This window comes from Stegostoma tigrinum, chromosome 7 (assembly GCF_030684315.1).
Source record: "Stegostoma tigrinum isolate sSteTig4 chromosome 7, sSteTig4.hap1, whole genome shotgun sequence".
Classification (NCBI taxonomy): Eukaryota; Metazoa; Chordata; class Chondrichthyes; order Orectolobiformes; family Stegostomatidae; genus Stegostoma; species Stegostoma tigrinum.
Genome location: NC_081360.1, coordinates 83,556,103 through 83,582,146, shown reverse-complemented (window position 1 = coordinate 83,582,146; position 26,044 = coordinate 83,556,103). Strand labels below are relative to the sequence as shown.

General features: G+C 40.7%; 1 protein-coding gene across 2 annotated transcripts in view; it reads right to left on the bottom strand.

Moving 5' to 3' along the window:
* The window catches only part of acvr2aa (activin A receptor type 2Aa), a 150,365-nt gene that overhangs the window by 20,158 nt on the left and 104,163 nt on the right, over positions 1-26,044 (bottom strand). The window contains exons 4-7 of one of the 2 annotated variants that reach the window (XM_048533984.2): positions 23,958-24,112; positions 5,872-5,895; positions 4,107-4,250; positions 3,815-3,958 (exon numbers count right to left, since the gene is read on the bottom strand). In XM_048533984.2, coding sequence (XP_048389941.1) covers positions 3,815-3,958; positions 4,107-4,250; positions 5,872-5,895; positions 23,958-24,112 — 467 coding nt within the window. The remainder of the gene's footprint in view (positions 1-3,814; positions 3,959-4,106; positions 4,251-5,871; positions 5,896-23,957; positions 24,113-26,044) is intronic. The other variant, XM_048533985.2, reaches the window with a different exon arrangement.

Here is a 26,044-nt window from a genome sequence, read left to right as displayed (position 1 = left end):
TGAGTCAAGCTAATGGCAATATTGGACAAGTGAGATCGCAAAGTAAAATCTGGCCTGATGAGCCTTAAATGTTATTCTTGTAATTTGTTTACCATGGCTGTTAGTTACTAATATATTCAAAATCACCGTCAATGTATTTTTAACAAGGTATTGACACAGGACACAGAGAAAGCAACACCAACTATTTTATTCTACAAAAGAACAGTGGTGGAGGAAAGTACAATTACAATATTTAGAAGGCATCTGAATGGGTACGTGAATAGGAAGAAGGATTTAGAAGAATATGGGACTAGTTCAGATTGGACACATGGTCAACATGGAGGAGTTTAGCTGAAGAACCTGCTGTATGATTCTATGACTATTTGAAATAGTCTGATTAAAACTTTCAAAAATAAAACTTCAACCCTTTCTTTCCCTCAATGGCATTAAAGATACTCAAACTTCAGTGAATGATAATCTACAGTTTAAAGTTCCTTAAGTTGGTAAGTCTGTATTGGTTTTCTTTTTGGTAAATTTGTGTATTTATTTAATACTATTTCTTCAGTTAACGTCTCTTTCTGAGACCCCTAAACTACTGACATAGCTCAATTATTTCTTAACATAAACCCCTCCTCCCATTATACTGCTCTCTATTCTGGAGCTTCTCTCTTACTGGCATTAAGCCTTTCAGGAGCTTAGTTCTGCCCTATATTGGGGGTGACTAATCTGCATTGATCCTGGTACAGGCCTTTTTCTTCTATATAACCTACTTCTCACTCTGAAAGAAGCTTGGCCACTCAATAACCTTCTGGAATACTTCATTTTTCCGAAACAAACCGGATTCAAATCTCAGTATCCATAAGGGGAGGTGATGGTCTAGTGGATTAACAGTGATAATACCAGAGGCCCAGATAACATTATAGGGAGCCAGGTTTGAATCCTGACATAGCAGATGGTAGAATTTGAATTCTATAAAACATCTGGAAATAAAAAATATCTAATGTTGACCATGAATCCATTGTTGATTGTCGGGGAAACGTGTCTAGTTCACTAATGTCCATAAGGGGAAAAAACTGCCATCCTTACATAGTCTGGCCTACATGACTCCAGACTCACAACAATGTGACTGACTCTTAACTGCCCTCTGGGCAATTAGGAATGGGGGATTAATGCTACCTAGCCAGTGACATCCTCATCCTGTTACTGAATTTAAAAAACGTTTAGTAAACGTTTAGTCTCCCACCTGAGCATAAAACTTACATATTGAAAAGGTTTTATAAAACATGCACAGAAATATTGGTGCAGGCAAGATGGCATTTGCAATATTTTACTGTAGAAAGAATGTAGAAAATAGCAAAAAGTACTATGCATGCTAGAAATTGGAAACAAAAATATATCTATTTTTATTGCAGAAAATCACAATAGGCCATGCGCTCTACCATTCAATGATTATGGTGGATTATCTGTGTCAATGCTATACTTTTGCATTCTCCCCATACCCCTTGACAGCTCTCACTTATAGATATGTATCTATTGCTTAAGTATATCCTGTTACAGCACCATTTCTGAGGTAGTTAATTCTGCAAGTTGACTATCATCTGAGTGAAGATATTTCTCCTCATCTGTGTTCAAAATGGCCTGAAGACTGTGCCACTTGTTCTGGAATCCTCTGCCAGTGGAAACACCATCTCTGCATCCAATCTGTCCAGCTGACTCAGGCTTTTACATGTTTCAATGAGAACACTTTTCATTTTTTCAAAAACTCCTGCAGATACTTGACCAGTCAAACCAATCTCTCCTCCTATGACAAATCAGCTATCACAGGAGTCAGCCTGGTGAATCTTCAATGGCAAGCGTATCTTTTCTTAGATAAGGGAACTAAAACTCCGCACAATTTTCTAGGTGTGGTCTTACCAAAGTTCTGGATGCGAGTTTGCTCGCTGAGCTGGAAGGTTAGTTTTCAGACGTTTCGTCACCATTCTAGGTACCATCATCAGTGAGCCTCCGACGAAGCGCTGGTGTTATGTCCCGCTTTCTATTTATCTGGTTAGGTTTCCTTGGGTTGGTGATGTCATTTCCTGTTCTCTTTCTCAGGAGATGGCTCCAGGAAAAAGAACAGGAAATGACATCACCAACCCAAGGAAACCTAACCAGATAAATAGAAAGCGGGCCATAACACCAGCGCTTCGTCGGAGGCTCACTGATGATGTTACCTAGAATGGTGACGAAACGTTTGAAAACTAACCTTCCAGCTCAGCGAGCAAACTCACATCCAGAACCTCAACCTGAGCTACAAATCTTCTCAAAACTTGCTCTTACCAAAGTCTTGCACAGCTGAACTCAAGTTCTCTTGCAATGAAGGCCAACATACAATTTGCAAGCTGTATCTGCATGCTTACTTTCAGTGACAATTTAGATGAACAGACACCTTTTTACATCAAATTCTTCCCAATCCATTACCAATTTTTAAACACAACAATTTCATTCAATTGCTCCTTCCCAAAAGGTCCCTGCTTCCCTTATACTTCTGGGAAGTCTTCTTTGTGTCTTCCACGAAGACAGAACCAGAAGTTGTTGTTTAATTGCACTACCACAGCCTCATTTTAAATTATCAATTTCTTCTGTTTCAGTCTGTAAAGGGTCTACATTTGCTTTGATAAGCAGTGTGGAGCTGAAGGAACACAGCCGGCCAGGCAGCAAAGGAGCAAACACTTTGATGTTTCGGGTCAGTCCCTTTCTTCAGAAAGACGCTGCCTGGCGTGTTGTGTTCCTCCAGCTCTACACTTATCTCTGACTCCAGCACTGACAGTTTTTACTATCTCTACATTCGCTTTGATTTATTTTTTGAAAAAAAAAACCAAAGGAGCTCCTACAGTCTGCTTTTATGGTTCTTTCCAAGTTAATTCTCGTACAGTATTTATCCACTCAGAAGTAACCTCTTGGCCATTCTTCGCTGAACTCTAAATTGCTCCCAGTCCTCGGGCTTGCAATATTTTTGTGGCAACTTTAAACAGTACTCTTTGGATCATCTAATCATATCTTTTAATTTCTTAATCTCACCACGGCTGAGCAACATTTCCTGCTGAGTTCTTTTACTCTAATCAGCCTGTTTCCTTACAAACCTTAATTGGGGTATTCCCTATGGTAAACCTCCAACATTCAGAATCCACCTGCCAACCAAGAAGTCCTAACAGTACTTTGGTTGTACCTATAGCATCTGTGCTTCAAAGGTTCAACATGTTGGCTAACCACCACCAGCTTGACAGCAATCAAAGATGTACACTATCTGTCAGGCTTACCAGCAATATTCACATCCCATGAATAAATGTAAAAAAGAAACTGCAGGAATTATAGTACTAACACCATAATGCTTAGACTTAGAAAATCAAATCACTAATTCTACTCATCAAACCACATTCTCTCCTCCATAAAATACAATTCTATTTAGTCAAATCTGAAATGCAATTCCTTTTTGAGTAAAAAGAAACTACTTAAATCATTATTCATCTTGGGTTTTCTTCTTCTGACTCTTTTAAAATAGGGATTTTCCATTAAAAATATCTCTGAAGACATCAGCAATTATCTGTTTAAATGCAAAAGTAAGTAGCATACTTGATCACGCTTCAACAACCTCCTAGGGCTGAATGAGCTTATGATCAGTTTCAAAACCATCTGATGCTCAGACAAAGCATCTTTGTAGCAATAAGAAGGATTAGCATAATTTTACTGATGGTTAAACCAACTACTTTTGACAAGTGACAGAAATCTCATTCTGTCCTAGAATTCAGTACTAAAAAAGCCAAAAAGTAACTTTTTGAAAACCATAATACTCTACCTTTTCATGGAAGGAAGATATCAACCACAATTCCACATCTATGTTTGTGCCTCTTTTCTCTGCACCAATGAAATGCAAAAGATTTTCATGGTTCATTCCAGGTTGACTGTATATTTCATATTCATTTTGCCAGGACTGTTTGTCCTAGAAAAACAGGAACATTACAGCATTATAAACTACAATTGGACAAATTGACATAACTCACACAGTAAGATAAATATTTTTGTTACAAAAGCTACCCATTCCGCAATCATTGCAAGGGAAGCACAGCAAAAATAATTAAGCTTTTTACCTGAACTGGGAATATTTTAACTGCCACATATTCATTCAGTAGTTGAGCTTTCCATACACAACCAAAGCGCCCTCTGGCCTTAAGTTCTAGTAACTGCAATGGTTTTAGACCAAGCAGAGGAGAAGGCGGTGTTGGACCCGGATCCTACGAAGAAAGATTTAAATACAATTTTAGAAATCAACTGACAACTGCACATGGCAGCATTAACAAATCGGAGGAAGATTAAAAGAAGAAAAACATTAACAATCCCTAAATAATTCTGCAAGGCCATGTCAAATTTATTTCAAGTTAATTTATTCACTTCACTTTTAGGGCTTTCCTTCAGATTATGCCAAAGACAGCTTATTTACATTCATGGATTTGATACTCCTTGATCAGTAATACTTAAACACGAAAGACTATTCTCACTTCGCACCATATTTTTATCTCGTTATACAGGTAATTCCGCTATAATGCATGTTGCATCAATGTGAATTGGCTGTTAACGTGACTGATAAATACTGTACGCTGTAGCACAAACTTTCTATTGTACAGGTATAGCGATTTTCTATAATGGATTTCCCTATAACTCTATTTTCTAAAGAGTGACTTCACATAAGAATGCAACTATTGCATTAGAGGAAAATTACCTGCAGTATACTTTCATGTTTTCAAAATTAATTTTCAATTTAACATACTGGTTGTTCACCATGATGTGAGAAAATAAATTCATGCCAGGGAATTCGGCGTGTTCTTTACATAGAGAGTTGTGAGAGCATGGAATGCGTTGCCAGCAGCAGTTGTAGAAGCAAGGTCATTGGGGTCATTTAAGAGACTGCTGGACATGCATATGGTCACAGAAATTTGAGGGTGCATACATGAGGATCAATGGTCGGCACAACATCGTGGGCTGAAGGGCCTGTTCTGTGCTGTACTGTTCTATGTTCTATGTGATAACTATTTGGGTGCACTGTCAGGAGTGGCAATGAAGAAAGCTCTACTGCAGTAAAGAGAGATGGATGCACTGTGAAATTCTGCTGCACATCCCAGTGGTTGTTTTCAGAGGTGCAAAGAGCAAGCTTTTTGTTCTTTCATCAGCAATGGGCCAAATTAGAGCAAGAGGAACAGTTTGACAATTCAAATACAATGGAGCAAAAACAATGCATTACAAGTTGGTTAATGGAAACATTTCCAAACCTCAAAACCTGAATTAATTGAAATAAAGCATTCAATATGATAGTCATCTTCTTTGCACAATTAATCAAGTCCATTCAATGTAGAAATGGGAGGGGAAAAACAAGGACAAAGAATACATGTATGACAAAAATATGTTTGTAATTGAAGAACCAAGCAAAACATTTATGTGCTTCAGTGTTTGTATACAAAGATGACACTGAAAATTTATTTATCCTCTACAAAGGAAATTATTCAATAGTAATGAACTATTAGTAATGTAAAGATCGTCAAAACTACGGATCAAAGAGGTAGCGGATCTATACTGATTTAACTTAAATTTAAAAGTTTAGGTTAAATTGAGAATTTCATTGCATTTCATTGCAGTTGCAGTCAAAATAGCAAGAGTACAAGCTTTATTTCAATATAAGTACAATGTAACTATTTGAGTCAAAATACGATACAACTGTTTTACTCAACTTTGTTCATAGATTTTTTTAAAAAGTTGCCCAGATTCAATATTTCATGTTGATTTGCTTCATGCAGCCATGTCAGAGTTAAAAGAATATTTTCCCTTCAATACTATACGTAATCTAAGTTAAACTTATCTTACCTCTATCTCTATATGAAAGGCATGCTTGAGAAAAGGAAATCAAAAAAAAAATTACTATTTGGACAAAGCATGAAGCCAAAACAGATAAAAAGTAGGTTAAGCAAATGATGAATGCTCTGGGAGGGACATGACAATATGTTACAATAATCTGCCGAGTTTCAGTGGCTGACATAAAATTCAAAATCTGCAAGAATAAAGCATGGTCTGATATACTGGTGTACAATAACACTCTTTACAGATATACACCAGAGCATACCAGGTGAAAAAATTATTAAATGTTTTAAAGATGGTGGAAATTGATTAAATGAGCAAAATTTATTTCAAACACCTAAATCATACCCCAAGACTTTTGTTTGCAGAACAGTGACTGGCATACTCCTAATCAACTCTGGCCAGCTCCTCTTTCACGTCTTAGAAGTTATCTTTACTCAACTGTAATACCATTACATCAGATTCCAGCATTTTCCTCAAAACATAGGGTGAATTCTATCATTCTGTGGCCCACGTCCCCTGGGGGTTTCTTCACCTGAAACTCCTTAAATCAAGTCCATCTCATTACAAATCAGCATATCCAGAATTGGCTGTTCCCCTATTGGGATCTAGCACAAGCTGCTCCAAAAATGATGTTGTAGGCATTCCACAAATTCCTTTCCTTGAGATCCTCTACTACCTGACTTTCCCAGTCCACCTGAGGACCTACATGATTATTGTAATAGTGCCTTTCTTACATGCCTTTTAAACATCCTTATTTAGTTCTATTCCATATCCCAATTACTGATAGGAGGGCTGTACATAACTCCGATCAGGGTCCTCTTCAGTTGCGGATCCTCTACTCTGCCCAGGTTCCATAACTTCCGACATGTACATCACTTCTTGCTATCTACTTACTAACAAGGAAACTCTGTCTGCTCTGCCCAGCCCATCTGCATGTATTTTTGATAGGATGTGTATCCTCAGATATTTAATTCTCAGCCTTGATACCCTTGCAGCCATGCCTCTGATATTCACATCATACATGCCAATTTCAATCTGAACTACAAGATAATTTACCTTGTTTCATATACTGCATGCATTTGAGTACAACGTCCGCAGTCCAGCACTGACTGTCTCCTTTCTCGTAGCTGTCCCCAAAATTAGATTTGACTTTTTTCCAACCTATTACTTATTCTGAAAACTTCAATAACTTCTTCTGAGCCCTCTGCCCCTTTAACTCTTTCCATAATTTTCCACGCAACTGAAACCTTCCCCCAGCCTTAATATTTAGTTTAACACCCTATCTACAGCCCTAGTTAATCAATTTACCAGGACTCTAGTCTCAGCACAATTCAGGTGGAGCCTGAACCATATGAATAGCTCTCTCCCTTTCCATGTCAAAGTGCCACGAATTCAAACCCATTTCTCCCACACAAATTTTTTAATCTACGTTTGCCCCTTTTAATCTTGATGACCCTGTGCCAATTTGCTCTTGATTTAGATAGTAATCCAGAGATTACACTTCTGGCTCTGTTTTTGAATTCAATCCCTAACTGCTCATACGCCCTCAGCAGAACCACTTTCCTCTATCTCTGTCACTGGTATCTACGTGGACCACGACAAATTGGATCTTTCCCTCCCAATCCAAGTCCCTCTGGGGCCCAGATGAGACATTCTGAACCCAGGCACCAGGCAAGCAAGACAGCCTTCAGAATTGTCAATCCTGGTTAAAGGGAAGCATCTATTTGCATGGCTATACTAATCCAAATACAGCTACTTTTATCATTTACTGGGCCACAGTATGATAGAATTCACCCTGCATTTTGAGGAAGATGCTGGAATCCGATGCAATGGTATTACAATGGCTTCCTGTACCACAAAGTGTTATGGTCAGTTTGCTCATCCTCCTCACAACCTCTATTTTGATCCACATAGAGAGCAAGAATCTCAAATCCACTACAATATACCTACTGTAACAACAGATCCACTGCAGAATCTCTTTCCCTGGCCCTATACTTATCCCTAGCACATCTGGATAACAAGGATACATACGTCAGACTTTTAACTACAAAAATAGTAGTAAGGGACTAATTATGCAGCCTTGTGAGGCACTGATATTAAGGATTATTGTGGAGGAGGTATTGTCGCCCATTCTTACTGACTGCAGCCTGTGGATCAGGAAGTTGAGGATCCAGTTGTAGAGATGGGAGCAGAATTGTACGTCTTGGAGTTTGGAGACAGGTTTTATTGGAATTATGGTGTCGAAGGTACAGCATGTGGCCAAATTCAGCCCGAACTCCAGTTACACATTTCCTGATGATACCACAAAATGGGTCAAATCTCAAACACAATTGGAGGGAAGACAGTACAGAAAAGAGATAGACAGCTTAATGGCATGATGTAAGACAACAACCTCTCCTCCAATGTCAGTAAAACAAAGTAACTGGTTACAGACTTCAGAAAAGAGAGAGTGGAGAACACACCTTCATCTGTAACAATGGTGGCAAGGTGGAGATGGTCAAGACTGTCAAGTTTCTAGGATTACACAGGAGTGGCATGGTGGCTCAGTGGTTAGCACTGCTGCCTCACAGCACTGGGTCTGATTCCAGCCTCAGGAGACAGAGTGGAGCTTGCACAGTCTCCCAATGTCTGCACAGGTTTCCTCCGGGTGCTCTGGTTTCCTTCCACAGTCTAAAGATGTGCAGACTAGGTGAATTGGCCTTGTTAAATTGCCCATAGTGTTCAGGGATGTGTAGATTAGGGGAGTTACAGGGGGATGGGTCTAGGTGGGATGATCCGAGTGTCGGTATGGACTTGTTGGGCCGAAGGGCGTGTTTCTACACTGTGAGGATTCTATGATCCATGATCTAAATATCATCAACGTACCTGAGGACTGGAGAGAGGCAAATGTAATTCCTCTCTTCAAGGAAGGAAATAGGGAAATCCCTGGCAATTACAGACCAGTAAGTCTCACGTCTGTCATCTGCAAGGTGTTAGAAAGGATTCGGAGGGATAGGATTTATGACCATCTGGAAGAGCATGGCTTGATCAAATACAGTCAACACGGCTTTGTGAGGGGCAGGTCATGCCTCACAAACCTTATCGAGTTCTTTGAGGATGTGACTAGAAAAGTTGATGAGGGTCGAGCTGTGGATGTGGTGTATGTGGACTTCAGCAAGGCATTTGATAAGGTTCCCCATGGTAGGCTCATTCAGAAGGTCAGGTGGAATGGGATACAGGGGAACTTAGCTGTCTGTATACAGAATTGGCTGGCCAACAGAAGACAGTGTGTGGTAGTAGAAGGAAAATATTCTGCCTGGAAGTCAGTGGTGAATGGTGTTCCACAGGGCTCTGTCCTTGGGCCTCTACTGTTTGTAATTTTTATTAATGACTTGGATGAGGAGATTGAAGGATGGGTCAGCAAGTTTGCAGACGACATGAAGGTTGGAGGTGTCGTTGACAGTATAGAGGCCTGTTGTAGGCTGCAGCGGGACATTGACAGGATGCAGAGATGGGCTGAGAGGTGGCAGATGGAGTTCAACCTGGATAAATGCGAGGTGATGCATTTTGGAAGATCGAATTTGAAAGCTGAGTAGAGGATTAAGGATAGGATTCTTGGCAGTGTGGAGGAACAGAGGGATCTTGGTGTGCAGATACATAGATCCCTTAAAATCGCCACCCAAGTGGACAGGGTTGTTAAGAAAGCATATGGTGTTTTGGCTTTCATTAGCAGGGGGATTGAGTTTAAGAGTCGTGAGATCTTGTTGCAACTCTATAAAACTTTGGTTAGACCGCACTTGGAATACTGCGTCCAGTTCTGGTCGTCCCATTACAGGAAAGATGTGGATGCTTTGGAGGGGTTCAGAGGAGGTTTACCAGGATGCTGCCTGGACTGGAGGGCTTATCTTATGAAGAGAGGTTGACTGAGCTTGGACTTTTTTCATTGGAGAAAAAGAAGAGGAGGAGGAGAGGGGACCTAATTGAGGTATATAAGATAATGAGAGGCATAGATAGAGTTGATAGCCAGAGATTATTTCCCAGGGCAGAAATGGCTAAGACGAGGGGTCTTAGTTTTAAGCTGGTTGGAGGAAAGTATAGAGGGGATGTCAGAGGCGGGTTCTTTACACAGAGTTGTGAGAGCATGGAATGCGTTGCCAGCAGCAGTTGTGGAAGCAAGGTCATTGGGGTCATTTAAGAGACTGCTGGACATGTATATGGTCACAGAAATTTGAGGGTGCATACATGAGGATCAATGGTCGGCACAACATTGTGGGCTGAAGGGCCTTTTCTGTGCTGTACTGTTCTATGTTCTATGATCTATTCTGGCCCATTCATGTTGACAGTTAAGAAAGCACACCAACATCTCCACTTCCCTATAAAGTCTAAGGAAATTCAACATGTCCACAATGCCTCTTACGATAGAAAGCATCCCATCTGGATGCAGCACAGCTTGGTATATCAACTGTTCTGTTCTAGATCACAAGAAATTAGAGTTGTGAACGTAGACCAGTCTATCATTAAAACTAGCCTTCTTTCCATTGACATTGCCTATACTTCCCACTACCTCAGGAATGCAGTCAATATAATCAAAGACCACCTCCAAACCAGGTATACTCTCTTCCATACTTTTCCATTGGACAGAGGATACAATATTTTGAAAAAATCTACCAACAGATACAAGAATAGCTTTTTCCCCCACTGTTATCAGGCTTATTAACAGACCTCTCATATATTAGAGTGGATCTTTCTCTGCATCTTTTATTTGGCTTTAACATTATATTCTACATTCTTTTCTATTACCCTGATGGGCTTACGTAAGGTATGATTTGTCTGGTTAGTATGCAATAATACTTTTGACTGTATCTTGACACAAGCGACAATAATAAATAAAGTACAAATCTTTCGAGAAGTTCAACAGCTGAGACTCCTGTAGCACCATCTCCTCAAACCCTCCACCTATCTCGATGATAGTAACACCCTCTTGTCCCTAACCACTGACTGAATTTAAAGTAAGTTAAAGTTTAATCTTAGTGGTGTGAGTACTTCCTGAAACACAAATGTCCAAGTAACTCTCTCCCCTCCCTGGTGTGTGCAGTGTTTGAAGCTCAGACACCAGCATATCAACTGAGCCAGAGTTCCTCAAGCAACCAATGCTTACTAATTTTGTGGTCACTATGAACCACGTGGGGTCCAACAGATCCCACATCACCTGGACCTGCATTTTATTTACTTTGTTCTTGATTTGATTTTTAAAATTTTCTACTCATCTTTTAGTTTGCAACCTGTAAATATTTCCTCTATTTAACTTCAGTCTGAAAGTAACCTGTAATAGCAACAAATGACCATAGGATTTTGCTGTGATGTCACTCTTTGGTGCTAGGTTTCTGATCCTGGGCTTCACTTTACCCTGTTAAAAAAATTCCTTACAAGCTATGAGCCAAAAAGCAGCAAGTAAATGCTTTTTTTCTCTTGCCCACTAAATTTCCAAACTGCCTCCAAATTTCCTAAAATATATCTTTAGTTGGGCTGTCTCTCACTGGATGCGAATTCTCCGTCCTGATCATACACAGCTTACTGCCAGTTTGAGCTGGGCTGCTAAGAGGAGTGTTTAACACAGTAAATGGGGTACCAATCAGCCAGACTGCTTTAACCTGAATTGGGTTGAGCTTTGAGTGCTGCTAGAGTTACTCTCAACCAGGTCTGTGCCCAAATTAGTGCTTCCCATTGCTTTGAAATCAATGAGGGAGGCCACTGTGTTTTAAGAGACAAAGATCTCCATACATTTTGCCTCGGCTTGTGCCCTCCACAGGGACAGCATTAACACAACACAGAAATCACAGATAACAAGGTGTAGCGTTGGATGAACACAGCAGACCAAGCAACATCAGAGGAACAGGAAAGCTAACCTTTCAAGTCTGGGCCCTTCAGTACCACCTCACGTTAAGCAGCCACAAACCAATAAAGGGGTACCCTAACATAGTTCATCTGCTTCAATGAGCAGCTTGCTACATTTAGTATCCATTCAACAAGTAACCAGAATCCTTTTACAAATAATAAACAAAAACATTAGACAAAAAAAGGGCGATGTTACCACTTTGATTAACAAACCGGAACATCAGGCCAATGCACACAGGATTGGGATGACTTACAGTTGGTCAATAACTTGTACGACTCAGCTGTAATCAAAACTGAACTTGAGTATCGTGGTATTTCACTACAAGAGACCAGGCTCACCAAGTACGGATCAAAGAAAAACTACACTTTCATCTGGGAGCGAAATGGTTCAGACAAAACAAGAGAAAGGTGTAGCCTTCACTGTAAGAAACTGTTACTTTCGCTGATACAACTCTCCACAAATGGTCCTCTTCATTCAACTCCCAATTCAAACAGAGCCAGATAACATTATGAGCATCTATGCTCTGATGCAGTGTTGACTTTATGCAAAGCTTAAACACTTATCAGCAGAATCTCCAACAGAACTTCTGAGCTACTGGGGAATTTCAATGCAAGAACTGGCGCGGACAACGAAGGAAGGCTCTCTTGTCTTGGACAAAGTAGCCTGGGAAAGAAAAGCTGGGCTTTAGCTTTGTTGCCATCATGAATTTTGCATAGCAAACCTTTTCTTTCAGAGGGGACAATATCACAAGATCTCCTGAAGGTATCAGACATCAGGGCATTGACAGCAGCTGGGTCTGATCAGCCTCAAATAAGACTCTAAAAAGCATTCTCAACATGCACAAGTACATTCACAATGTTTTTGTTCTAGCATAGCTGAATCTCTCCTTGTAGCTAACCTAGTGTGGATACCATATCCAGGTCTACCATAATGGACAAACTTTCTGTAGTGGCTAGAGTTTCTCAAAGTTGAATGTGGCACCCACACTGGAGAAGTCTAGCTGCTTAGTTGGCACGGGCAAAGACATCAGCTAAAATAGCACAACAGTATTGTGAATGCAGTCGCATGTGCAGAGAATGCTTCTTAAGAGTCTTGTTGGCTGACAAGCAGATTGCAACTGCAGCCACTACACATTTCTGCATCCGAAGCAGCAGCAGCGCAGTCTTCATAGCAATGTCAGCTATACTTTTAATCAACATTAAAACCAACAGTTCGGTGAATTGATGAAGCAGTCTCTGTCTGGCATTCCCAAACAAAAACAGAAAAAGCAAAATGACACATATTCGAGATACCACTGATTTGAAGTAAACATCAATGTGATGGGGCCTGTCATTAAAGCCAAGCAGTATGCTCTCAAGAAAACTCTGAAACCAATAAGAGTCACTCAAAGCAAAGTCCAACTAATTACTATGCAGCGTGCAAGTGACTATCAGTTACAATTCTGCCAATAATCCCAATATATTAAGATTCTCTTCAACACATGAAATATGAAGGATCAAAAAGGCAGCAGGCTCATCAACAAAGTAAATGGCTCTAATGAAATCAGTTAGAATCACTGACTGCAATAAACTGTTAGATGGCTGGAACATGACCTTAAGGCATTTTCTTGGAAAAGCACCATTACCAAGGAAATGTGAGACACCACAGAAAGTCCTTCTGTCATGGTTGAAACGGACATGGTATCCATAGTACAAGAGCATAGCTACTGACTTGCTTGGCATGGGCAAAGCTTCAGCTATACCAACACAACTGCAGTATCTGCAAAATTCTCTCAGTTTCTGTGGGTGGGGGCAGTGCTCTACAATGTGCATGATGTAACAGTTATGATCCTGTAAAAGAACAAGGGCATCTCAAGAATCTGAATCATTAACAAATTATTGAATTACTTCCCTGCTAAGCACAGTGGAAAAGGTGTTTGTCTGTTTTGCCCTCATCAGACTGCAGATCATGGCTGAACACATTTATGCCAAATTTCAAGGTGGTTCACAATTGCAAGGTTTGAAGTTAACATGATCTTCTTAGTCTGGCAGCTGCAAAGGAAATGCAGTGAACAAAGTTCCCTTCATCAGTCTCAACAAAGGCATCCAATCATATGAGCTGTAGTAATTTACTTAAACTGCTAGGGAAAACTGGCCATTGCCACAGCTATTTAATCTGTTTTCCCCAACTTGAAGAACAAGGTCGGCAAGAACAACAAAAACCTTTTTCAAATTCACACTCAAGTAAAAAAGGGTAGAATTCAGACACCGACTCTCAGGTAATAAAATGTGAGGCTGGATGAACACAGCAGGCCAAGCAGCATCTCAGGAGCACAAAAGCTGACGTTTCGGGCCTAGACCCTTCATCAGAGAGCCTCTCTCTGATGAAGGGTCTAGGCCCGAAACGTCAGCTTTTGTGCTCCTGAGATGCTGCTTGGCCTGCTGTGTTCATCCAGCCTCACATTTTATTATCTTGGAATTCTCCAGCATCTGCAGTTCCCATTATCACTGACTCTCAGGTATATTCTTCTCTTTGCTGCTGTCATGTGCCTTCACATCATCTATAGGATTGCCTTTTTAAATAGGCAAACTGACAAAGACAATCAACCTCACCCATCTGAAATTCTAGATAATAGTGCACTCTACTCCGATAGTGCTGCAATAACATAACATACGGAGAAGCACCTGCAACAGCACACATAAAAAACATAAGAACCAGGACCAGGAGTACGCCTTTCGACCCTTCGAGCCAACTCCACCATTTAATGAGATCATGGATGACCTACTGCTTCAGTTCCACTTACCCACCCTCTCACTGTTGCCCTTAATTCCTTTAATGTTCAAAGCATTATCTTGAATAGTTTTAAAACTATTCAATGATGAAGCCCCAACTCCTTCATTAGGCAGGGAATTCCACAGATTTACAACCATTTGAGTGAAGAAGTTCCTCCTCAATTCAGTTTTAAATAAGCTTCCCCTAATTTTGAGGCTATGCCCTCTTGTTCTAGTTTCACCTGCCAGTGGAAACTTCCTTATATCTTATCTATCCCCTTCACAATCTTGTATGTTTCAGCAAGACCCCGCTCATTATTCTAAATTCCAATGAATATAATCCCAGTCTACTCAGTCTCATAGTCAAAGCTCTCAACTTCGGAATCAAACTAGTGAATCTCCTCTTAGCCCCTCCAGTGCGAGTACATCCTTTCTCAAAAAGCAAAAGAACTGCAGAAGCTGTAAATCAGGGGCAAAAACAAAGTTTCTGGAAAAGCTCAGCAGATCTGGCAGCATCTGTGAAGGAAAAAACAGAATTAACGTCTCAGGTCCTGTGACTAGTTCTGAGGAAGGGTCATCGGTCCCGAAACGCGAACTGTTTTTTCTGTTGTGTTATGCTGCAGCTTTATAGGGTGCTGGTGAAGCCACGTGTGGAGTACTGTGAATAGTTTTGGTCTCCTTATTTGAGAAAGGATGTTTCAGGTGCGGGGGGACCCTTCCGCAGAACTTCTGCACCCTATACAGCAGCAACATAACCTCCATGCTTTTAAACTCAATGTCTCTAGCAACGAATGAAACAGTTCCATTTGCCTTCATTACCTGTTTTCCCTACAAACCAACCTTCTGCAATTCACGCACAAAGACACACAGGTTCCTCTGCACAGCTGCACACCGCAATTTTTTACCATTCAAAGGACAATCCTTTTTACTATTATTTCTACCGAAGTGGATGATTTCACATTTACCAATGTTGTACTCCTTCACCAGACCCTCGCCCATTCACTACCTATATCCCTCTGCAAACTCGAGCTTTCTACACACTTTGCTCTACCACTCACCTCAGTGTCATCTGCAAACTTTGACACATAGAACATAGAACATAGAACAGTACAGCACAGAACAGGCCCTTCAGCCCACAATGTTGTGCCGACCATTGATCCTCATGGATGCACCCTCAAATTTCTGTGACCATATGCATGTCCAGCAGTCTCTTAAATGACCCCAATGACCTTGCTTCCACAACTGCTGCTGGCAACGCATTCCATGCTCTCACAACTCTCTGCGTAAAGAACCTGCCTCTGACATCCCCTCTATACTTTCCACCAACCAGCTTAAAACTATGACCCCTCGTGCTAGCCATTTCTGCCCTGGGAAATAGTCTCTGGCTATCGACTCTATCTATGCCTCTCATTATCTTGTATACCTCAATTAGGTCCCCTCTCCTCCTCCTTTTCTCCAATGAAAAGAGACCGAGCTCAGTCAACCTCTCTTCATAAGATAAGCCCTCCAGTCCAGGCAGCATCCTGGTAAACCTCCTCTGAACCCTCTCCAAAGCATCCACATCTTTCCTATAATAGGGCGCCCAGAACTGGACGCAGTATTCCAAGTGCGGTCTAACCAAAGTTTTATAGAGCTGCAACAAGATCTCACGACTCTTAAACTCAATCCCCCTGTTAATGAAAGCCAAAACACCATATGCTTTCTTAACAACCCTGTCCACTTGGGTGGCCATTTTAAGGGATCTATGTATCTGCACACCAAGATCCCTCTGTTCCTCCACGCTGCCAAGAATCCTATCCTTAATCCTGTACTCAGCTTTCAAATTCGACCTTCCAAAATGCATCACCTCGCATTTATCCAGGTTGAACTCCATCTGCCACCTCTCAGCCCATCTCTGCATCCTGTCAATGTCCCGCTGCAGCCCATCTCTGCATCCTGTCAATGTCCCGCTGCAGCCTACAACAGCCCTCTACACTGTCAGTTAAATATCCTCCAAACTTTGACACACCACACATGGTCCTCAACTCCAAATCATCTACGTAAATTGTAAACAAAGGGGAGTGTGATTTGACCAACAGCATGAAGAAAACAAAAGATGGGCGTTGCATCATTAGCAGTTATTAGCATTGGAAATTTTATGCTGCACATGGGACATCTACACTCCGCAATCATGAATATTCTGGCACTTGATGCAGTTACTGCTCTTGTTATGTCCAAGCTGAGAAAGAGTGCTGAATCTAACTGACAACACCAAACTGCAATCTGCCAATCCAACACAATGGTACAGTCCCTACAGTGGGAAGATCATGATAGGACGGAGAAAAGGCTGAACAGTTTCTACTTTGGCTGTCACAGATGTATCTTTAACAGGACAAAATTATAAGCCCAGAGATCCAGCAGCTTGTTAATTCCTTCAACACACACTTATTGCTAAGCTAGAGAAACAAAAAATCTGTTATGGCTCAGTTCGTTCAGTGGATGCATCATGGCCATGTACCCAAGGTCCCTCTGTACGATGAACTGGTCACTCAGTCATGATATGTGCTGATATTTATACTTGCACTACAATGGTATCTGCAACAGAGGTGCATTGGTGGTGGATAATGATACTGCAACTCGGAGACAGTCACCTTTGGCAGGGACATCTGGAATATGATTCTTTGGAAAGGCAATGGAAGACGTGCAGAAACAAACAGTTCAGCTTTTTGTAAACAGATGTCAGTGAATTATACAGATATAACACTGGGTAAAGAAAGTGTAACAGACATATCAAAAATTGCCGTGCCAGAGTGGGGCTTGTGAGCCATAGCAGGCCATGCTATGAGATTTGGCCAATCAAGAAACTATTATTTTATCAACAAAAACAAAGTTGCTGGAAAGGACCAGCAGATCTGGCAGCATCTGTGAAAGAAAAACGGAGTTAACGTTTCGGATCTGGTGACCCTTCCTCAGAACTATTCTGAGGAAGGGTCACTGGACTTGAAATGTTAACCCGGTTTTTTCCTTCATAGATGCTGCAAAACCTGCTGGGCTTTTCCAGCAACTTTATTTTTGCTCCTGATTTACAGCATCCGCAGTTCTTTCAGCTTTTATTTACTATCTTATAAAACTGCAAGCTGCCACAACAGTGTAACAATTCTTCAGTTGTTGATGGGCCATAGCTGCTCATGGAAGCCCAATTTTGAGCAGCAGAATCTGTTCTAGATCTATCCAGATTGAGCAGAGTACACCTGCTAGACAACATAATGGTTGGCAAACCCTGGATAATCATGAAATCATGTGACAGAATTTTTTCTCTCAAGCACAGTGCAACGGTTACTTCAATCAACACTGTTGTAGACAAATGCATGTCTAACTGCTGAGAGTAAGTTCAACTAGCTTTTTCTCTCATTGGTTTCCTCACCACCAGAAACTCGGTCTGACAAATGTGCCCTTCAGCACTAAGCCATCTCATGTATCATAAATGTGTGGTTATCCACTTTGGTGGCAAGAACAGGAAGGCAGATTACTATCTCAATGGAGTCTAGTTAGGTAAAGGGGAAGCACAACGAGATCTAGGTGTTCTTGTACATACAGTCAATGAAAGCAAGCACGCAGGTACAGCAGGCAGTGAAGAAAGCTAATAGCATGCTGGCCTTCATAACAAGAGGATTTGAGTATAGGAGCAAAGAGGTCCTTCTGCAGCTGTACAGGGCCCTGGTGAGACCACACCTGGAGTATTGAGTGCAGTTTTGGTCTCCAAATTTGAGGAAGGACATTCTTGCTATTGAGGGAGTGCAGCGTACGTTCACGAGGTCAATTCCCAGAATGGCAGGATTATCATATGTTGAAAGTTTGGAGCGACTGGGCTTGCATACACTTGAGTTTAGAAGGATGAGAGGGGATCTGATTGAGGCGTATAAGATTATGAAGGGATTGGACACTCTGGAGGCAGGGAGCATGTTTCCGCTGATGGGTGAGTCCAGAACCAGAGGACACAGTTTAAAAATAAGGGGTAGGCCATTTAGAACAGAGTTGAGGAAAAACTTATTTCACCCAGAGAGTGGTGGATATATGGAATGCTCTGCCCCAGAAGGCAGTGGAGGCCAACTCTCTGGGTACTTTTAAGAAAGAGATAAATAGAGCTCTTAAAAGATAGAGGAATCAAGGGTTAAGGGGATAAGGCAGGAACAGGATACTGATTGTGGATGATCAGCCATGATCATAACGAATGGTGGTGCTGGCTCGAAGGGCCGAATGGCCTACTCCAGCACCTACTGTCTATTATCTATTGGTGTCAGTCCTGGTGACATCCAACAAGGTAGAATACAGATTATTCATATGAGAGGGAGCAGCAGGCAGTAGAAGGCTTTCCTGTTGACGACTGGCCTGATGCCATGTGACTTAACGGAGTCTGGAGTCAATGCTGAGTACTCTCAGGTCAATTCCATACTGGCTACATACACCATTGTGCCACTGACTCGACTGGATTTGGCCTGCTGGTGGGACAAAACATGTCCAACTTATAATTTTGTGGAAATGACCACGTCAGGCCATTGCTAAGACTAACTTTTTAATTACGTTTATTAATTAAACTTAATTCCACCAAATACTATGGTGGTATCTGAGCCTGTGCTGCCAGAATAATAGCCTGGGCATCAGGATTACTAGTGCAATAACATTACCACAACACCACAATCCTCTCAGGTTCAGGATGATGCAGATACAGCCCATTAGACAATCATGGAAAAAAATGCAGGGGTGTAGCATAATACCTTGAGATCTGTTGAACTACAATAATACTATTTCTTCCATACATGCCCTCATTAGTACTTCTCTGGTCTCTCAACATTTACCAAAATAAAGACAGATTCAAAGTGGCAAACCTCATTATTTCACAGAAAGCAAGGGAAAGTACAGATTGGCTGGCACAATAAAGCTCAACTAAATTTCAAACTCTGAAGAGAAATACTCAACCACATCTTATTACACTGGTAAACTAACAACATTTCGTCATTGGTTTTGTGGTTCTGATAAGTCCCATGCCAAGTCAAGTTTGCTTTTGAAATGTGGACTCCCTTTCTAGACCTTAAATGGAGATATCATCCAAACCCGCTGCCTAGAAAATGAGAAATGATCCTTCACTCAATCTCTACTCTGTTCAGGAACCTGCAAGCCTGTCAACCAAACTGATCACGTTCTATCCAGAAATATATAACCCAAGAATATATGACCCAGTGCTTTGAGAGGGTGGTCATGGCCAACATCAATTCTAGCCTCCCAGCCTGTCACGATCCCCTGGAATTTGCCAACTGGCAAAACAGATTCAGAGCAGATGTCATTTCAATAGCCCTACTCTCAAGCCTGAACAGCTGGATAACAAGGATCCCTACGTTAGGCTCCTACTCATTAACTACAGGTTAGTCTTCATCATAATCTCTACCAGCACAATCTCAAAACTCCAAGGCCAAGGTGCCTGTTCTACCCTCCGCAACTGGATCCTCAACTTGTTGATTCAGAGACCACAATCAGTAAAGACAGACACACAGCGGCATCTCTTCCATGATAATTCTCGACAGTGGCGTCCCGCAATGATGCGTTCTCAGCCTCCTACTGCACTCGCTGTAAGCCCATGACTGTGCAGCCAAATTCCGGATGAACACCATCTGTAAGTTTGTTGACAACGCCACTGTGGCAGGCCAGATATCAAACAATGATGAGTCAGAATACAGGAAGGACAGAGTGTGTTTGGCATTGTGGTGCAGTGATAACAATCTCTCTCAATGTTGGCGACACAAAAGAACTGATCACTGACTTGAGGAATAAAGGAGGACACACCTCTGTCTACATAATGGAGTTGAAGTGGAGTGGGAGTGTCAACAACTAACAATCTGTCCTGGATCTCCCATGTGGTTGCGATGGTCAAAACACAAAAATGGTTCTTCTTCCTCAACCGGCTTAGCAAATTTGGCACGTCCAAATGGACCCTCATCACCTTTTACAGATGCCCCACTGAAAGCATTCAGTCTGGGTACATAATGGCTTGGTACACCAACTGCTCTGCCCAGGAACATAAACTGCAGAAAGCTGTGCACCACTCAGATCATCACAGAAGCCAACCTCCCATCCACGGGCTCCACTTACACATCTCATTACCACAGAAAGGTTGCCAAAATCAAAGACTCTTACCACTCTGGTAATGCTCCCTTCCAATCAGGCAGAAGATACACGTGAACACACATCAACGAGCTGAAGAATAGCTTCTTGCCTGCTGTTACTAGATAGGTAAATAGACCTAACTTCAAATAATGTTAATCTTGCTAATGTTAATTTTGCTTTGTGTACCTCCTGTGCAGCCATAATCTTATATGCCTCGGTCTGTCTAAGCATCGAATGATATGTATGTCCTTGTTTGCTATGATTTGCCTGTACTGCATGCAAAACTAAAAACTTTTCATTGTACTTCGGTACATGTAACTACAATAAATCAAAACCAGATTAAATCAAGAATATAATCACTGAAAAATGACGTACTGGCAGTTTGAAGTCACATAATAAATTACTTGCTGCTCAAAAACTGGTCAAAAAGATAGCTTGAGTTGTGATACCTCTCTTAAACAAAACTTAATGATACAAGACAAACTACACTGATCTATTGCTATGGTACTGTATAATAATATATTTAACATTAATACAGTATTTGGCACAGAATTTATGTACATATCCCAAAGTCAAAATGTTAAAAAAAATCAAATCTAATCATGACAAACCTAACTGAAGTAATAATTATACTTTTACAATCACAGAAGTAGCTACAGCTCAACATTGAAAATATATTTAGTTGATTTGACAAACAGCAGAGGGCACTAAAAACTCAACATTATTTGTAACAGTCTCAAAAAAGGCAAAGTTCAGGTAACTTGATACGTAGCAAAAACACATGCACCAGTCTATGATTTAAAAATTACAACACTGCCAGCCAGTCTTGCCAAAGCATCTACATTTGAAACATTAGCAATTACAATAAGAAATGTCAAAAAACCTTGCTATTCCAATCACTTAAAATATTTTAATTTCAGATTCTTCACTTCACTCCAGCATTAGTCAGTATTTTCTTTTCCTTTATGGCTAAAGTTTTTCTGAGAGTACTAGTGTAAGTAGTACAATTATGTCTTCATCCCGGGAATGTCTAAGGGGAGGATGATTCACTTCTAATCCAGTTCGGTGGATTCTATAATAGATGATAGGTCCATTGTGCAATCTTCAGACTCTGCCACGCATGGGGCATGTGATGCCTAGTAGGAAGGTAGATGAGCTGTTAAGATGACGGCGTTCACTCTTTCTGATGCCTTGACTTTACCTCAGGTGCTCCCAATAAAATCTCCTGATGTGTTTTCCACTTTCTATGACTATCTTATGCCACTTGTGTCATCCAGGAGCCAGAGCCTCCATAAATCAGAGATGTTAAATGTCTTCAGGATGCTTTGATGGTGAATCTGGAGTATTTCTGTTGTCTGCTTGAGAACCTGTTGCCCAACCAAGTTTTGAGTTACCCTCAGAGTATCTTCTCAGGCATGCGGACAACATGCACATCCTAGCAGAGCTGGCTTTGAGTGATCAGCACCTCAATGCTATGCACAGTGGCTTGGGAGAATGCCTTTCTGGCCACTGACCAGCGGTGTCTTCACAAGACCTTCCATAACCAGTTACTGACCTTCAGTACGTAGATGATGCTTGTCGGAGCACTCACTCAGGAACAGAATTCAGATCACTGTCAACTTCTCACCGAAGCAAATGAGAAAGTGTGCCTCTCAAAGCTGATGGAAAACCTCATCCAACTAGCACCTACAGCACATCTTGTGCTATCAAATTCGATTAACAGCTAGATCCTGGAAAATTTCGACCACTAAGAGTAAGCTTCCTCTCAATGAAGGCAGTCTGGATGAAAAAGTTCTTCACTGCCTCAAATGCATCAGCTCTGCTTTTAGCTGACTGAGGAAATAAGTATTTTAGAATCAGGACTCAAACTTGAAACAGAAGCCCTGGTTTACAGGCTGCAGTGATCTCTGCATCGCTTTCTGCTTTGGAGATTTGCATATTCTATAGCAGGCACCTCACAGTACTAGAAGAGTAAGTACAGCTAAAAGAATAAGGCTGACCAAGTCAGGCAAAGTTAAGATTGCAGACACTCAGCATGTACACACCAAATGCGGCATCTAACTTGTGTTTTCCAAGTTATGTTGATTCTACTCAAGATGAAAAAGGGACAATGAATAATAGCGAAGTTTAATTCATTCAGAAATCTGTTCTTTTGAGGTTGATCACAAAATTATGTTGAATACAGGAATAGTGCCAAAGATCACACACTGTAGCGTTGCTCCTGACCAAGGCTCTAAGCCCCAAATGAGCTAAAGTGCAACTCGAATTAAAAGATTTACAAAGATGTTGCCAGGCGTGGAGGGTTTGAGCTAAAGAGAGAAGCTGAGTAGACTGGAGCTATTTACCCTGACGTGTCGGAAGCTGACGAGCAAACTTACTGGGGTTTATAAAATCATGAGGGACATGGGCAGTGTGACTAGACAAGGTGTTTTTCCCAGGGTGGGAGAGTCCAAAACTAAAGGATATAGGTTAGGTTTAAGGTGAGAGGGGAAAGATTTTAAAAAAGATCTTAGGGGGCAGCTTTTTCATGGGAAGGGTGGTATGTGTATGGAAATGAGCTGCCAGAGGAAGAGGAGGAGGCTGGTACAATTATAACATCTAAAAGGCATCTGGTTGGGTATATGAATAGGAAGGGTTTACAGGGATTCGGACCAAATGCACCTAGATTAATTTAGGATATCTGGTCAGCGTGGCCAAGTTGGATAAAAGGGTCTGTTTTCATGTTGTACAGCTCTATGACTACAGCTCTATGGTGATCTACCAGTGCTCCAGGTCCCAGTTACTGGGCCCTGCCATAGCCATCCCAGGCCATGAGTGAATGGTAATTAATGAATTCAAATTTACAATAATCCATTAACTACCTGAATACACTCAAGGTAATACAAGAACAGGAATGGGCCAAATGTGTCTTTTGAGTTTGTTCTCCCATGCAATATGACCATGGCTGATCTCTATGTTAACTTCTTACCTTGGTACCATTTTCTCTATAACTTTCAAATCTTGTTAAAACCATGAAATATTTAGAGCAGAAATCTATAAAGCAACAGATTAGTGAAGGTACATGATTTCATGTAAAGTGCAGAGCTCTACTTAATGGTAGGTCTTGTCATTAAACTGAATGGCAAGTTTAGCATGCAAACAATTTTGTTTGTTAATAGATGGTGCTTCACATCAGAATTATGAATAAGTGCTCGGAACAGGCAAAAATGAAGGCTTGACTCATCAGTCTGCAAAACTACTCTTCACATACATTTGAAATGCATTTTTATATTTACTTTTATGTATTAGAGTAAACAAAGATGAATTGACAAAAACATTTTAGGCGATACCTGAGTTGGTACAAGTACTGGCGGATATGCCAATTTATGATGCCTATACATCCAGAAGGAGAACAACACAACTACAGCAAATCCCATGATGGGTACCAGTGAATAAAGCAAAATGGTCAGCAGTGGAGGCCTTGATGGGACTGGGTTTGATGTTGCTGTGGAGGAAGGGAAAAAGTAATTAGATCTCTCATAGGAAGTGAGTTGTGCCATCCAGGAAAAAACTCTAAAGATTTCATCACTTTATTAATGGTCATAATATTGGATTGACCTAGATTTAAAACTGCATTCATAAATAAAAACACTGAAGTATCCCATTTCAGTTACTACATATTCTTCCACCTTAACAAAGTTACCAGTTGTGAACCTTAGCTACTAAGTTTCAATCATGTTCAAATAAAAACAGTACAAAAATTTTTGTTTCAGCATGACAATTCACCTAGCATTAACAGCTACAGAACACAGCACATTTAATATACAGAATCTAAACATGAATCAAAAACATTTTCCCTGTTCAGACCCCATCTTGAGACTTGAAAATTGTTATGACCCCACAGCAAGAACTGAGAATATGGTGAGGTGCAGGCAAGGTGAAATTAGAAGAGAATGGCCTGCTTTTGCTAAAGCTACGGAAGCGCATTTATTAAAACTCTACTTGAGTTTCCGAGCTGCTATTGTTGCCTCAGAGGTAGAGACACCGCTAGGTCCCATCCAACTTCAGGAAGTTCTGATTTAATATGTGGGACTTAGTTACTGAAAATCAGGTACAAATTGATTTTAAGGCAATTGATGTTAGTCTAAGAAACAGCCATAGCTTAGGTGGAGTAAAATTTTACTTTCCTGAACAGTTCCTGAAATATCACATATTTGAGGAGCCTTGTCTATTCTAACATCTAATCTGGAGTTAAGCATTCCTTTAATCTCACAAACAATTCCTCATCAAGGCAGGATTTGCTTTTCATACTTGTTAATTACTTTTGCTCCCAAATTAGACTTCATGTGCATGAACAGAATCAACTTTTGCACTCGTTTTTGAGTGAGGAAAGTGAACAGAAAGAACAGGAAACCCTAAATAAGGGTACAATAACTCAATTTCAATTGGAAAAGTTTTTTCCACAAATCCATGATTTAATGGCAGTCAGAAAATTTCAAAAGGTAAACAAATTAATTCTGTACTTTTTTCAGAAGAGAACTTAGCTCTTCATTTTCTGGAAATCAAGAAAGATGTTCCAAAAGCAAATCATGTTACTGCAAAATATATCATGTGATTTAATAACAGAATATATCAACATATGCCAACTAAAATGCAGAACTGAATCTAATATAAACATCTGCTGAACAAAGCTCACTGGCAGTACATGCTTAAACCAAACAATCCCTGGTATTTCAAATTCATAAAACAAAATACTGGAAGAACACCAAGTTCTGCAATTAAAAATAGGAATACTCATTTTTGAAAGATGCAGAATCAGATGCTACTAAATTGAGACCATCAGCTTGCTAATATCATCCTTGTTACAGGTTCTTCTCCACTAACTCTGATTGCTTTCCATAGATGTTGCCAGTCCTGCTAAGTTTCTCCAGCAAATTTTATTTTTGTCTCCGATTTACAGCACCCACAGTTCTCTCGGTTTCCAAAGCAGATGCATAGTTACACCTTTTAGTTGAGGAAATGCAATAAAGTAATTGAGAAGATGTTCATTAAGAGACCAAGGTCAACCAGGAAACTGGAACCATGAAAGAAAGAAATGAAAAGTTCCTGTGGTGCAGTGGTTGTAATCCTGCCTTTGAGCCAGGAGGCCTGTGATCAAGTCCCATCTATTCCAGGGATGCACAATAACATCTCTGAACAGGTTGATGAGGAAAAATAAGAGGCCTCAGGCTGCCCCAAAGTAGAACAAATAGTCACATTTGCAAGACTAAATGCTTTTAAGTGCAAGAGTTGATCAGCATACAGCTTCAAGGTAACCTAAAAGCTTAAATCCGATAATTTCATCAGTTTGAGACACAGGCATAGGCTATTGGGTCTCCTGAGTCAATTCCATGCCTGATTAAACTGCAGCCTTAACTCCACTGCCGCCCATAACCCT